We start from the raw sequence: 15,226 nt of genomic DNA, 5'->3' as shown, positions 1-15,226 counted from the left end.
CGGCGCATGCGCGGCGGCGGCGGCGGAGTTGTGAATGGTGCGGCTGTTCGGCCGGAGTTTACGAGCCGGGAGGAAGTCGCGGGGGGGGGTGGGGGGGGGGCGGGCAGCGGCTGCCGCTCTGCGCGCGCGGCGGAGGGAGGAGGAGGAGGAGGAGGAGGAGGGAAGGAGGCAGGCGGGGAGGGGGGCGCCGCCGGCGGGGGCTAACAAAGGGCGAGGCGAGCGCTGGGGCTGGGACAGCGCGGGGCGGGCGGGCGGGAGGGAGGGCAGCCGGCTGCGGCGGCCCCACCACCATGCCGCGGGTTGTCCCCGACCAGCGGAGCAAGTTCGAGAACGAGGAGTTCTTCAGGAAGCTGAGCCGCGAGTGCGAGGTGAGGCGGCGGCGCGGCCCCCTCCTGCCCTTCTCCCCCCGCCGCGGGGAAAGTTTCCGCGGGGAGCCCCGCGCCGCCGGGCTCGGCTCGCCCGCTGAGGCGAGGCGCGGGGAGGCGCAGTCTGTGCACTCCGCTGCCCCCTTATCGCCGGGATTGGCCCCTCCTGATTGCGCGCCCTGTTCTCCGCAGATTAAATACACCGGCTTCAGGGACCGGCCCCACGAGGAGCGGCAGGCCCGCTTCCAGAACGCCTGCCGCGACGGCCGCTCCGAGATCGTAAGTGCCGCCGCGCTCCCCTCGGGGCCCGCCGGGACCGGGCCGGCCTGTCAGCCGCGGGCAGGGGCACGGCCGGCGCCCTCCGCTGCACCTCCCCACGCTTCGTCTTTTTAAATTTATTTATCGGTTTTTTAAATGAAAAGTTTCGGGGAGCCTTTGAGGAGGAGGAACGGCTCCAAGGAACTACGCGAAAGGCTGCGCGCCGGGCGTGGCGGGAGCGGGCGGTGCGCGGTGCGGTGCGGCGGGGCCGGGAACTTCTGCGGGGGGAAACCGCCTCGGCCGCACGGCGGGGACAGGGGCTCCCCCCCCGCAGGAGCAGGGCTCCTCCGCCCGGAGGTGTGACAGCCGTCCGGGGCGCGGGGGGGATGCCCAGGTGCGGGATCCTCTCCCGCAGCCACCGCCGCTTGCTCCCCTCCCTAGGCACGTGTTACAATTATAACCTGCTTGTCTCAATATTCATCTCCCCCCCCCCCTTTTTTTTTTTTCCCCCTTTTTTTTTCTTTTTCCCCACCCCCGGAAACAATAGCTTTCCGAAATGAGTAAAATTACTCAGTAGGCGCTAGCCGAAAAGTCTCAAACGAGCTGTTTGATGTATTGGCGAACTAAATCAAATGCTTCCAACGTTAGGCTTTGAGACTTGCAACTTCAGCCCCGTTTGTCTCATTCATTAAGGTTAGGTACAGACTGCTCTCTCCTGAATTAAGAAGTGAGATGAAGTATGGCTTGGAGTGGTCAAGAGCTGACTCGTTATTTCCTGGTTTGGTTTCTGCTATGTGTTCCTTCTGTAGGATCAGTACCTCCTACAGAGGACTGCTGTTAACTTCTTGACTCTTTGCTGTTCTTAAAATGCAGAAGTAACCTCTTTTTCATGTACAGTATATAGTGAAAGATGAGGTCAAAATTCCCTTTCCGTAGAAAATAACCCCTACTTTCACCAAGTTTGGTTTATCGTGATTCTTTAATTTCATGTGGTACCAATACTGCCAGTTGGTTCACAAGGAAATTATTCTTACGCATGTCCAAACAAATATAATTGAATGCCAGTTGCTGCAACTGATCTAGCTTGTTTGCATTTGTGAGTAAAAGGATATATAGTCAGGGATATGGTTGTCTTTTACTGAGTAACTTTATTTTAGCTGAATCTTATGCCTGCTTGTTATCTGTAGCCTTAGAATCTGTAATATTATTTTGTGAGAGGCCCCCTGTAGTCAGTCTCTTAATTTTACTAATTTTTTTACATTCATTTTTGATTGTGTCTGTTTGCTTCCTTTAAAAAGTCACTGGGGAAGCAGCGGGTAGATAAGGAAAATGTAGTTTGCTGAGGAAAACATACAAGCATCTAAAGTTCCTGAACAGGTGAAACTGCGTAGTGTGGCAGAGTTGTGTCATTCCCCCCTGCCCCACGCAGTTATTTATATAAATGAGGAATCACTGTAGTTTCACCTTTGTACTTCTAAGCTTGCTACTATCTTTTCTCTGCCTGAGCTTCATCCCTTGGAAGCAACCAGCGATGCAAGTTCTACATATTTTTGCTTCTACTTAATTATAAAACAGTCTCTAAATTTCTTGCTCTGAAACATCTGGTTTTGTTTTGTGAACAGGGCACAAGTAGTCAGGTTTATTTAGAAATGTAGTGTGTGTAATGACTGATGTTAAAAAGAGCTAGTAATTTTACTTTTTTTTTTTTTAAAGTCCTGAATGTTTTGTCAGACATCAAGGGTTTATTCTTTTATCTCGAAGGGAGTCTTTGCAAATGACTTCAAATATTTTCAAGCAGGCAAAAAAAAAAACACCCCAACCCAGAGAGCAGCATAGGGATTTAATGTAGAATTGGCAGTTGGTTGTTGGTTACTTCTGTCAAAAAACTCTTGATTGAATAAAGAAAATAATTACCAGTATTACTGAGAAAGTAATTGTGAAATATTAAAAAATGTTTTGGGTTTACTGGTGTTGCTTTGGTAAGTTGAAAATAACTTTACATGTTCAGTTTGTTTTGGGAGACTTCCTAACTACCTATTTGGAAAGGTACTTCCATTTATGTTGTCTACGTGGGTCAGATCACCCTTGCACTACCTGACAAGCTTTTTGCAAAATTTGAGGCATATGTGTATGATAAAGTTTCAGACTGAGCTTTAAAAGGCTCTGTATAGAAGAATCAGAATTTTCTTACTTTCAAGTTTAAGACCATACTGGCAGTGTGATTTTAAAAAAACCTCACAGCTCATTTTTTGAATTTGCTTCTGACTAGAAGAAAATTGTTGGGTTTGGTGTAGTCCTGTGTGGTTACTAGCAAGACTGTTGTCGTGTTTTTCAGGATTGACCTATGATTTCGATTTGGGAAGCACATGGGTATTTTAATTGGATGGGTTTATCTGGTCAAAGGGAGGGAACAGGCTTCAAAAACCCAGAGAATAAATATCTACACAGCTTTTTAAATAGCCTAGAGTTTAAATGCTGCCTGCATGAGTTTGTGAGGATGTGGGAATTTGTATACTTTCATTTTCTTCTTTTCTCTGATATACTTTTCCCATGGTTTTTATGGCCCTCTAGCACAGGTTGGGGGGTGGAAGCAGGGAGGCATGGGCACTTAACTGTCTCGCTCAGGGAAGTAAGTACAGTACTTGCGACCCGGTACCCGTGGGGCCTGTGGAAGCTGCAGTGGTCCGGAGGGCTGCAGCGGTCACCTGGTTTACACTCAAAGATCTCGCTCCTTGGCATTTTGTTTTGAGTGTATGAATTAAACACGTATTTGCTAAGGATGCTCAGAGGTGGGAAGGTAGTTCTTGAACAAACTGAAGTGGTGATGACTTACGAGTCAAAAATATTTGGAGATAGATATAATTTTGTTGTTGTTATGTAAATAGAATCACTTCGAAAGCAAAGGAATAATTCAAGCTAGTCAGTTCCCCTGCAGCCCTCACAGTTTTGATGCTTCCTATTTGTGCAAGTGTATTCTAGGTAAAGCTATTAAAATTGATTGAAATGCTTATCTTTGCATATTGTAGGGCAAACAAATATTAATGTACCAATACAGTATCCTGGCATTAGTAGGACTGATATTTCAATTTTAACGTCACTGAGAATGTGCTTAAGGGGAGATTTTAAAAACAAACAAACAAAAAAAATTAATAATCTGCTTTTAAAGATAGTCTGGAGTGGAACCTGGTTGCAGAGTATTAGCCTCCCTTGGCGGAGAGGGAAAAAGTCAAGACAAAGCACTTCTACTTTCAAAATGGGAGGTATTAATCCTGTGACAGACAGTGTTGCAGTACATGACCGGAACTATCTTAAATAACATGTAGAGCTATTGTGTCATAGGTAGCAGCACAGTTATGCCATACAGTTGCTGAATTCTGGGTTGCTTGAAAGGTATCTGTTTGTCAGGAAATTCCAACTATTAGGGTAGTATTTGTATAGCTTTTAAGAAAAACTGTATTCTGGATTAATGACCATTTAAATCTTAAGTGATCATGGTAATCAATACAGTTATTTGATTGCAACAAATTGCGTTTAACCCTGGGATTTTGAGTAGCGTTAAATTCAGGGAGCATGTTTGAGTATTTGCAGGCTTACAGGAGGTACTCACCTGTACCAGAGAGGAGTATAAGTACTGTGAATCTGACTTGCAAAAATAATTTTTTCTTTCATGTCTAGAAATTGACGTACTCTTCGTGAGTTGGAGTTAAGATACACAAATAAATACAGAGAGTTTAAACAGAAAACGGAATTTTATTCTCATTTGAAACCATAGCAAGTTACTTACTTGAAAGCAAGGTGTGCTTTTTCTAATATGGTTAAGTCAGTCCCTTTAACGATTTTACAAAGGGCTGCAGCGGAGAATTCCTACAGTTGCCTATTCTCACTGACACAGCATCTGCTGATTTGGATTTCACTGGTGCCTTAATGTGGCAAGAGGACTTCATCCCGTGAGGTTTAATTGAGCTGTATATTGATGCTGCTTGCCCGTAGATGATAAAATGGGAATATTTACATTTCAGTTCAGTTAAGTGTTGATCCAGGTACAAGCAGATAGTGAAAGGAAGCGAGTCCTTTTCCTTCAAGAAAAGTTGACCCTCGTAACAGGGCTCAGGAGTTCATTTTCCTTCAGGAGTACTTCTTTTAAGAGATATGCAAGCTCTTTAAAAAGCATGGGCAATTTTTAATGTTGCAGGTACTAAGTTGGTGCGGGGTATCCGGAGAGAACTGAAAGGACAGATTCTAATGTCAGCAAAACTGATTTGAAAGAAGTATTGATTCCATGTTGTATTTTATATCTGAAGCAGCCAATGGCAAATGTTGTCAAAATGGAATCAGATGTTTGTAACTTAATACTTAAGAAAAATGATGAGTGCATGTTTTTGACTTTAAGTATTCTCTGTGCTGCCTGGCTTAAGACATAAACTGATGTAAAAATAAATGACTGCCTGCATAATTTATGTAATGTCTTGCTCCCTGATCCTGTTTGTATTGATTTTTCTAAAAGGCTTTTGTGGCCACAGGAACCAATCTGTCTCTCCAGTTTTTTCCGGCCAGCTGGCAGGGGGAGCAGCGACAGACACCGACCCGGGAATATGTCGACTTTGAAAGAGAAGGAGGCAAGGTAAGAAGGAAATTGTTGCGAGTGAAAGAAATTTTTATGTTGTGCTTATGATCTTATTAGTATGGACCACATGTATGATGTGAAATCATTAATATTTCACATCTTGGTGGTTGTAGGTTGTCACGTGAGTACAACTGGAAGCTGGTAGGAGAAAAATTGGTATCGCTTTGTTTTTGAAGCATTGTTAGCATTTCTGGAGGGGGAAACATGGGCAGTAGTGGAGGCTTTTTATTATTTTGAGGAACAGAACTTTATTTCTGCTGTCATGCTGTGATAAAATTTTAGGGAACAATTTAAATTTGGTGTTGAGTAGATGCTTCTAAAATGATTCAGAAATTAGACTTTGGCCAACAAATTATGGTAGGCGAATGAAAATTTGCACTTTGAACAGGTTACTTCATTGGGTCTTAGGTTGCCGGTTGATACAGCCAGTATTTGGTGTGCTGCTTAGTGGAATGAAGCTTTTTTTCTCAGTTTCACAATGAACTATAATACAGAAACAGCATCGCTTTCAGAATTGATTTTCTGAATATATTTTTTCTGAGGTGGTTGTCCCATAGACTGATAATGAAAGGTAGTAGAACTCCCTGATGACAGTGATGGTTACTGTGAAGCTGTATTAGATTTAAAGTCAGAAACCTTGCTTAGTCTCATCAGAATAAAGTTACCAAAATCACGTACAGTTGGTTTTGTTTTACAGGAAAAACATACCTTTAAAATATCTATGCTACTGTAGATGCTTTGGGACTCATCCAAAGATCCCCAAGTTCAATAGGAGACTTTCTGCAGACCTCAGTAGGTTTGGACCAGCACTTAAGCCCCCACAGGCTTTCTGTTTCAGGCTAGTTTCTGTATAGTTTTTTCACTATAAAGTTGTTTTTTTTTTTTAAATAGACTACAAAATCCTTGCTTTTGCCTAACATTTTTTACCCGCTCTTGTAACAACTAACAGCAATGCTACCAAACCTGCCAGGCATATTGGGTCTTTTAAATGCTGCTAGGTGGAAGATAAATATTTCCTATAGTGGGAAAACTTGATTGGAAAAAAAAAATTCCTGAGGGCAGTTATGGTATTTGGAATTCAAGTTAATGAGTTTTTTTGGAAAAAATTGTTTTCCATTCAGTCCTGTGAGGCTTGCAGAAGTTGGACAGACTGGGGGAGAAGGAGTGAAGTTGGCTATGCTGGGTACTGACTGCTTTGCTAAGGAAACCGAATTGAATCTGGCTCTTATTGAAAAATATTGATTCTGGCTCACAATTGAATGAGGAATTTTTCTTGTAATGTGTAAGAAGACTGAAGTCTCTCTTCTTGCCAGTTCAGAACTTAATTTTATTTACTCCTATGATTTTTTTTTAACTTTGTTTCCTCTGAATGAATTCTTAAAGTACTGAACTACTTCATCCGTTTTCTTGTGTTGTCTTAATCATGTAAGAGCGTGGTAGATAGGCTGTGTATTAAAATAGAACATGAGCCTCAATAAATGAATGCCACTCCCTGTTTGATGTGTGTTTACAGTAAATTCTGGAGCACTTCGCTAAAATACTTAGAAGAATTCATCTGAATGAGGCTAGAGGTGGACATACTATTAAATAGGAATATTGTTATGCTCTAGTATGAACAAATTGCAAATTCAGTGTTGTAATAAAGTTTTATTAGCATAAATCACATGTGAATGCAGGCTTGCTCTGCACAGAATTAAACTTGTCTGAAAGTAAGCCACTCCCATAACTTCAAAAGAGGAGTAAGCAGAATGGGAGAGTGTTTCTTACGTTATCAACAGAAACAGTTAAGTGTTTCATATGAATTGTCTGAGATTTTGTCCTCTATAGATTTGTCTGTTCGGTTTTATTAAAAATTTCTTTCGTGGGCTTCAGCAGTCTCTTTAACACCATGTGATTTTTGTGGCTCTGTGCAACATTGTTTTATGAGCTTTGATTCTTGAGGCAGTGCATAATGTGTGTTTGTTCATCACTGGATTTAAGCCAGCAAGGCATGTTTTTAATTATATGGATAAAAAAAGCGTACGGGGGGAGCTGTCAGTTAATTATTATTTTAGGCATTAGTTTGAGATTTAGAATGTAGATAAACTTACCAACACCAGAATATTTTTATTCTGGAATTCTGCTTCAGTGTTTGGCTAAGCAAAATGATGGCCCAAAATAGTTTATCCAGAGTTGAAATATGTCACTATTGTGCCTAAGCAGTTTTGTAGGCAGATGGACAAAGCTACCAGTGCAGTGTCTGCTAGAACTGCTGCTTAAATCATTGAATTTTAGAAAGAGCAACACCTTTGTGAATATGTGAAAGCTGGGATTCTGTGGATATCTACTTCATAGGCTTGAGGTTTTTCATTTTGGTATTTCTTAACTGAGGGGGCTTTCGTATTCTTAATTTGTCTTTTAATTTGTTGATGCATCTGATGTTCACAGTGGGTGGGTAGGCCTCTAGTGGATATCCTGTCTTCATTAATTCAAGAATTGGATAGCTAAGTGTTCACTTAATGTTTCTATTCATTTTAAACTCAAGCTTAACATTTTTTTTGAGATAGTTTTAGCATTCTGTGCTGTCTTTGCCCTGCAGCAAATTCAATTGTGTATTTGAGCAATTTTTCAGGTTTGTCATAGCAAAATAAAAAGTAGCACTAAAAATAGGTCCCTGGATTGTAAAAATGATAGAATGTTGTATTTCATTGTGATCGTGGGAGGGTGTGGGGTGCACCAAATGCAGTGTGTGTCCTGTTTCTGGGTATCCGAACCATACCAAGGCTTCCTGATCCATTGTGTCGTCAGCTAATGTCCAGTTCTTTTTTCTTTTTTTTTTTTTTTTTTTAAGAATAAACGAATAGATATTGTTAAGAAATTCAGAGGCAGACAGTATAGTAGTGTAATGTATTACCTGACATTTCACATAATTGAACCCTGGAATGGATGGGAGAGCTTTATTTTCACCTTGGTTCTCTGATACCATTAGTTACTTAGGCTAGTTTTATTGTGCTTACTGAACTTCTTTACTTCAGTTTTATACTGATACCCTATGAACTTCAGGCTGAACCGTGTGTGTGTGTAGGCTTCGATGCTTCTTAAAACCTGATTTTATTGAAAGTCCCCTTGTTCTGTTAAGAACTGTGTGATCAGCTTTCTTTGCATGATTCATGTTGTACACTTCCTATAGGAAGATGAAATGTCCCTGGTTTTCATTTGTTATTCGAGACATTTATAATAGCTCTGGTCTTTCTTACCTGAAAGAACATTAGTTCTTGAGTATTCTCTTTTATTGTTTAAATACCGGTCACTACAGTGATGAAGTGTGTGAAGTTGTTTTACTTCCTTCCCCTTTACAATACTATTCTCCATCTCGCTTCTAATGCGGCTTAACTTCCTGCCTGCTGCTTGGCGGCAGCTGCTCATAAAGCAGAGTCTTCAGCACAGGCTTATTTTGGTATAATACGCTATGAACCCCACAACTCTGGAGGAAAGCACATCAGACATGATTTAAATTGATTCAGAGTGCCTGGTATGCCACATGTGTGATGTAGCTAGGATTTCTACTCTTTGGACTGTTAACATTTTTCTAGCCATAAGTAATGATTACCAAACCTCACTTTTCTTCCTGAAGATGCCGAGTTTCTATACATGCAGGTTTTTGTCATAACTAGGAAGTTTTATTTGGCTATAAGTTGATGTTAAGTGCTTGGATGAATCTAAAAAACTGAAGATCTCTGCTTTGCTGCAGACATTACAGCAGTTACAGAAATGTAACGAGAACGAAAGGTGCTGTATTTGAATAAAAACTATATTTAAATGGCAGCCAACAGCACCAGTTTTCCACTTGTGTCCTATTTTCTCACTAGAGGCTTGATAGATAGGACTTGTCCACAAATCAGTGTTTTCTTTTCTGACTTTAGCAATACAGTTTCACAGATTATTGGGATGGTGTATTGGTTGCTCCATTTTCTGAGCAAATGCAATTTCCAGTCAAACATAGGATCCCAGTGTACCCAGTGGAATTTGCTTGGAGAGCAAAGGCTTAATTTATGAGAAACATCTGAATATCAGGGCTAACCTGGATTGAATCGGGAGTTTTACTTTCTTTACTTTGATCCCCACCACTTTCTGAAGAACTTAGATCAAACATCAAGTCATCCAAATAAAGTTGGAGTAGCAGCTTTCTTTTTTCTTGCTTTAGGTATGCTTATTTTGAAAAAAATGGTGAGGAGGGTTTCTGGGAAACTGATTTACAGTTCCAACTCTCATTTTACCTTCATGGTAGTGCTAAAAAGCCATATTCCTTAAGTTGCAGTATTTTCAGTCCAGCAGTATTTGGGTTTTTTGTATTGTTACCATCTAGAATGTTCTCATAGATAGCAGTTACTTGTCTGTGTTCCCTGCAATCCACTGAGTCTCTGGACAAAAAGGATATGAGTTTAATCTTTTCCCAGATCAGTGGGAAAAGATGCCTGATGTTAGGGATTTAGGGAAGAAAAAAGAAGTATGCTAGAACCCTAATATTTTAAGATCATACTGTGGTGTGCCACTACATAGGGCAGACTGCCTCAGTCATGAGATGCATGTGATCTTAACAGTTGTCAAGGCTTCATCATTTTATTTGTCTGTAGTAACATAATGTTCCTTCACGTGATTGTGAAGGTCTGCTTAAAGCACTTCCGAAGACAGTGCTGCGACCCTGAAGACTTGGGCATCACCTAACAAAAGTTCACCGAGGTGTTTGTATGTGGCAGAGGCATGTAAGATGTAACTTAGTTAAAAAAAACTAGCAAATGTTAACCTTTAAGGGGTATCGGGTGTCTCAGCATTCTTTGTGGATCGTGTTTTAATAAGTGAAGGCATCTGGTGGGGATGTTTCGTTTCCCAGAAGTTGTCCTGCTCATAAATGTTTTCTGTTGCTGAACAGTCTTGTTGCTTCCAGATCTGAAGTTGAACTGAGGTTCGTTGCCATAGCTCTGTACAGTCCTTGACTGATTTTTAGCTAGTCCCTTAATGTACTGGTGGGTTAGGATAATGATATTTTGGGGTCAGATTTTTATCATGTTCATCTGCTATTCTCAGCCTTTGTGCTAGCAGAATGATACAGAATTCCTCTTCTGGCTTAGCTCCAGCTTGCTTCAGGAATGTGGAGCAGGGAAGAATTGGCTGGTGCCTGTCCTCAGAGCTGGCGCTTTTCCTGAGCACCCCTAAACAACTGTTCATCCTCCTGCTCGGGTCTACCTGATGACCCCACATCCCCAAAACATTGTGGTGACTGGGAGGGATTCTTCTGTGAAGGTGCATCAGCTGATGAACTATGTGTGCGGAGACCCTTCAAGGTGCTTTTGCTTGCTTCAGCCAAGGGAGGTGGTGGTGCCCTGATGAAGCCCACACTGTCATTCCTTTTAACCTTTCTCAGGCTTTTTCTGTAAGCTTTAAACAAGGGAGTCAGTGTGTGGATGGCTGGTCTGACAGCAGAGAAATGGGTTTGGTGGATATATCCAGATTGTAACCAGCCTGTCTAAACAGCTTGATTTTTTTTCTTGGAGTTGTGTGGTGAGAGTCCTACAAAGGCTTGGTGAGTGAGAAGAATTCTCTTTCCTGGATGGTACCCTTGATCAGTTGTCATCCAGGATCAGCTAAATGGTTTGGGTAAAATACTAGTTTTCCGTAGATGCTTGTGATTCTAGATTTTATTGTTATGTTTGTGCTTAAGTCTTATTTAGCAGAGACTGCTCAGGTTCTTTTTTCCAGATAAGTGATTTCTCTCTTTATGCTCTTATACCACTTTTGCTTTAGAGAAGAGTGAAACTTTGTTTTGCCTAGACACTTTGAGGTGTTAGTTATTATGACTTGCTGTTGCATAGAGGAGAGCAATTTAATTGAAACTCCATTTGAAGCCAGGTAGTCATAGTGTTATCTTTTGCTTATTCACTTTCCCTCACAGCTGGGAGATCACTGAGTCATAGGATGGTTTAGGTTGGAAGGGATCTTAAAGATCATCTAGTTCCAGCGCCCCTGCCATGGGCAGGGACATGGAGATGCCTCTGTCTGCATGCCGTTTATAAACTATTAACAGTCAGGAACTTGGATTTTGGGAAGAGAAATCTTTAGAGCTCGTGTAAGTTTTTAGGTACGTGTTGTCCTGTGCTGGCAAGAAACCCCAGACTGACGTTGGGCCAGTTGTTCTGCAGAGTGATTTATCACAGGGTGCCCCCGCCACTAAAGCATGAGTCACAGCAGGCGTCTCTCGTGTGACAAGGATCCGCAGCCTTTTCCCCTTAATCTTTTCACTCCCCCCATCCTCCAGATATTTTTGTTACTGCACGCAGCCTTGTTCATGCATTACGGTGTGTGCAGTGATGATGTAATTTTGAAAGAATGCTTATGAAGAGTACTTGCAGCAGGGCTGTGCTGTTTGTGATGCCTACCTATCAACCCTTTCTGTAGGTCCAGAGTACTTAGGATCTGCTGTCAGTAAACCTGCTTCTGATTAGCTTTTATTACATGTTGTAGAAGCAGTTATTCAGTCATATTTTACATATTAGCTTGAAATTTTTCCAGTGGTCTAAATGCACCCATTAGAGTTGTAAAGACAAGACTTCAAATTTTCTCATACCATCATCCTAAAGTTTCCCAGCAGAGGAAGGAAACCAGAGTTAGCGAGCTAAGCTTTGCATTTGGGAACCAGCTATATGGAAGAGCAGATGAGTGGTGTGTGGCGGAAAGCAGTGCTTGAGATCTCTGCAGCATAGACACTGGAAGAAATCCAGACATTTGGATTGTTGTATCCTCTTGTTTGCATATCGTTCTCCACTTACTAAGCAAAGTTGTTAACATTATGCTTCTTAGGCACTCTTATAAATGAATGAGAAAAGTAAGAGCATCACTGTCGGGAAGGTTGTCTCTTTCTTCGTGAAAATCACTTAATGCTTCATATTTAAAAAAAAAATAAATCAAGATGATGATGAAACATTTGCTGCAAGAAACTGTTGTTTTTCTGAAAGTTACTGAAATGTTTCTTCAAGCTTTATTGTCCAAAGCAGAAGTAACAAAATGAGCTAATTAGCTTGCATAATTGTATATTTGATGTTTAACAAGTTGGTCTGGCGAAATGTGTACTGTGGCAATAATAGGTAGGAAAAACGAGGACTCTTGCACAAGACTGCCATTCCAAGATGTTGAGTGCTAGTGAAAGGATCATTTTTTGGGGAATAACTGATGCTGCAGATGTTTTGTCTTAGCAGAAGGTCTATATGCTTTTTTTTTTTACAGTAATATCTAGGCTTGTATATGAGATCCAAGTTATAGCTACTTGAGGAGTCTGTGCAAAACTTCTGCCTTCATTCTGTGTTTGGGATACTTTAATTAGTTGCACCAGCAGCTGTATGTTGTGGGACTTCTGCATATACAATTTGTTTTATCTGTTCATCTCAGTATAAATATAGAACATAAAACCTATGGAGGGTGACAGGAGAGTTGTTAAACCTGACATGATTTTTACAGTAAGGGTCATTAAATTTAATTTTCTATTGAAATACAGTGACCAAAGACGAAGTGTTGTTTTTTCACATTTTTCAAATACTTTTGGGTCTGAAATCTAGGGAAGAAAGGAGCTCTGGAACACATGAACGGGGGCTTTAACGTCCTGATGAAATCTCTCCTGATGGCAGTTGAGAAGTAGCCAGCATTGTTTGACAAAACAGGATGGAGGTGACCAGGATAAATTTTTAGCCTCTTTTCAGCCAGTGTATTCCTTTAAAATAGATTAAAGAAAGGGAAAAGCTTACGTTCTTCAGTAGAGGCAATACCGGACTTTTCTTTATCCTTTTGGAGAACTAATACAAGCCTAAAGAATGCTTATGAATAGGAAAACTTAAGGCAGGAAGGCATCTAGACAAAGTGAAACAACTGTAGTAGTGTATTTTTCTTATGCTCCTAAATTTAGAGCATTTGGGGATTTCTTTATAAAGCTTGCATGCTTCTCTGGGTTTTTTTTGGTTTGTTTTTTTGTTTTTTTTTTTTAAATATATTGAGGGCAAGCATTTTCACATGGGTAGAGGAGCAGTGGGGGCAATCATCTCATGCCCAGATTGCCCCGACCAGGGGAATCTGAGTACAGTACCCTGCAATGTGGTTGCACAACCTGGTAGCCTGGTGGGTTTTCGTTACCTGATGTTTCTGATCACTTCAAAAGGTCTTACAACAGATTGTGCATGTGGTACTTTCCTGACAAAGCAAAGCAGTGTGAGACTTTTTTAAGCTCTCTTCTGATACCTAGAACTTGACAGTCAGACTTTTGAGGAAGTAATGGCTCATGTCAGCTATCAATTTTTTCAACTTCAAGAAAATGAATCAGTAGGTGGTTTATAGGGAATAAAAATAAATAGTGCTTAAGGATTTACATCCATTCTCCTCTCCTGTGAGTCATAGTGTTGTTTCTGTCCTTTCCTGGTCTTGTGCTGAGAGAATTCTTGTTGCATTTTGGCTACGCAAAGCTGTATTTATATTATTAACTGTCTTTATAACTGTGCTGATTTTTTTTTTTTCAGCATTTTGCTGTTTGCAGAACTCTGTTTTAAACATGTATCTGAAAGTGCTAATTACTCTGGTGAAGAAAATTCTCAGCCATTGCTAATGATGTTCTGCAGAAGCTGATAGTTTTCTATAGAATAATTATGACACAATTACAAAGTTTTATTGGATGATGAAAGCTACATAGTTGTTACGATATACAAAAGAAGAAAAATCATTAACTTGCAGTATTTTAAGGCTTGATGCTGCATTACATGTTGAATATTCATGCAGTTTTTCTAGAACCTGAATCCTGCTTAAGGGGGAAGGTGAGGCTGTCGAAGTGCTCAAGAACATAATGAAAGTCAAAAGGCGGAAGAGGCAACTTTTCTTGCCCCTCTCCTGTTTGGGTCAGTTCTTGGGTGGTTTTTATTAATTGCTTGCCCATGTTGTCAAAATGGGTATCTTCTAGTTGAGTATACTTGCAGTACACATTTCAGATTTTCAGTTCAAAAATACAGGTTTAATAGGCTATTTATTTGCACAAAGGCAGCATGGTGTGTAAATGATGTATTTTAGATAAACCTCTCTTTCTAACCTTCTACTGGAGTTTCTAGTTATAACTGCTTTTTGCCTATGGTATTTTCTGAAAGCTTGAAAAGAACTGATTTCCCAACCAATTTTGAAATTTCCGTCTGGAAAATATATTCTGTCAACGTGGCAGAAAACAGTGTGTGTCCCTGTTAGTTAACTGGTTTTGTGAGTATAAGCAGCAAAACAGCAGCAGTGTCCTAGCAGTGTTTTGCTGCAAAAACAGTACTCTTTTAAAACGTTGCAAGAAAGATTGGGTTTTGTTGTTGTTGGTTTTTAATGCATGCCGTTTTGGGAGAGTAGATTTAAAATCCAGCCATCTTTCTCATGTAGAATCTAGTGGTAAAGATGGACTGATAAAAGACCCTGTAAAGTTTCACAGGGCAAAACCCCAGCGTGTATTTGCCTTTCAGATTATCCTTGTACTCTGCTCATTGCATTCTTGTTGGTTCTTAGTTCCAGCTGTGTGGTTGGCCTTGTTGTTCTGAAGGTAAATGGAGTGAGTCTGAGCATGAGACACACGTCACGTTGGGATGCATTAGACCTTTTTGTAGTGACACTGTGAAAACAGAAGTCATCTACTTTTTGCTTTGTATTGGGATTTTTTTGGTGGTTTTGGTTGAGTGTAGTGTATGTTTGCTGCTCAGCGCAGCAACTGCAGTATTTTGGAATGATGAGCTGTGTCTGGAGCCCTACTCGTTATTAAGTCATGAGTATAATTTCTGTGCAGTAGCATTTTAGTATTTTTCACTGCTAGCTTCTAAGCCCAAGTACTGACCAGTGATCTTAATCCAGGAATAAAATGCCGTAGTCCCTGCAGATTTTAATCACATTTGTTCGGACATCCTTAATGCTTCATATCTGTTCTTAGTTACAGACTTATTTTTTAGTT

At 40.8% G+C, this 15,226-nt stretch overlaps 1 protein-coding gene across 2 annotated transcripts in view; it reads left to right on the top strand.

The window, feature by feature from the left end:
- Positions 1-215: 215 nt before the first annotated feature.
- CBFB (core-binding factor subunit beta) overlaps positions 216-15,226 on the top strand; it is a 43,047-nt gene continuing 28,036 nt past the window's right edge. The window contains exons 1-3 of one of the 2 annotated variants that reach the window (XM_055818698.1): positions 216-368; positions 558-644; positions 5,128-5,244. In XM_055818698.1, coding sequence (XP_055674673.1) covers positions 291-368; positions 558-644; positions 5,128-5,244 — 282 coding nt within the window. In that variant the 5' untranslated portion in view covers positions 216-290. The remainder of the gene's footprint in view (positions 369-557; positions 645-5,127; positions 5,245-15,226) is intronic. The other variant, XM_055818699.1, reaches the window with a different exon arrangement.

The sequence above is a fragment of the Falco peregrinus genome, chromosome 14, assembly GCF_023634155.1.
Source record: "Falco peregrinus isolate bFalPer1 chromosome 14, bFalPer1.pri, whole genome shotgun sequence".
Lineage (NCBI taxonomy): Eukaryota > Metazoa > Chordata > Aves > Falconiformes > Falconidae > Falco > Falco peregrinus.
Note: the sequence above shows the minus strand (reverse complement) of the source record. Positions and strands in the feature narration are given on the sequence as shown.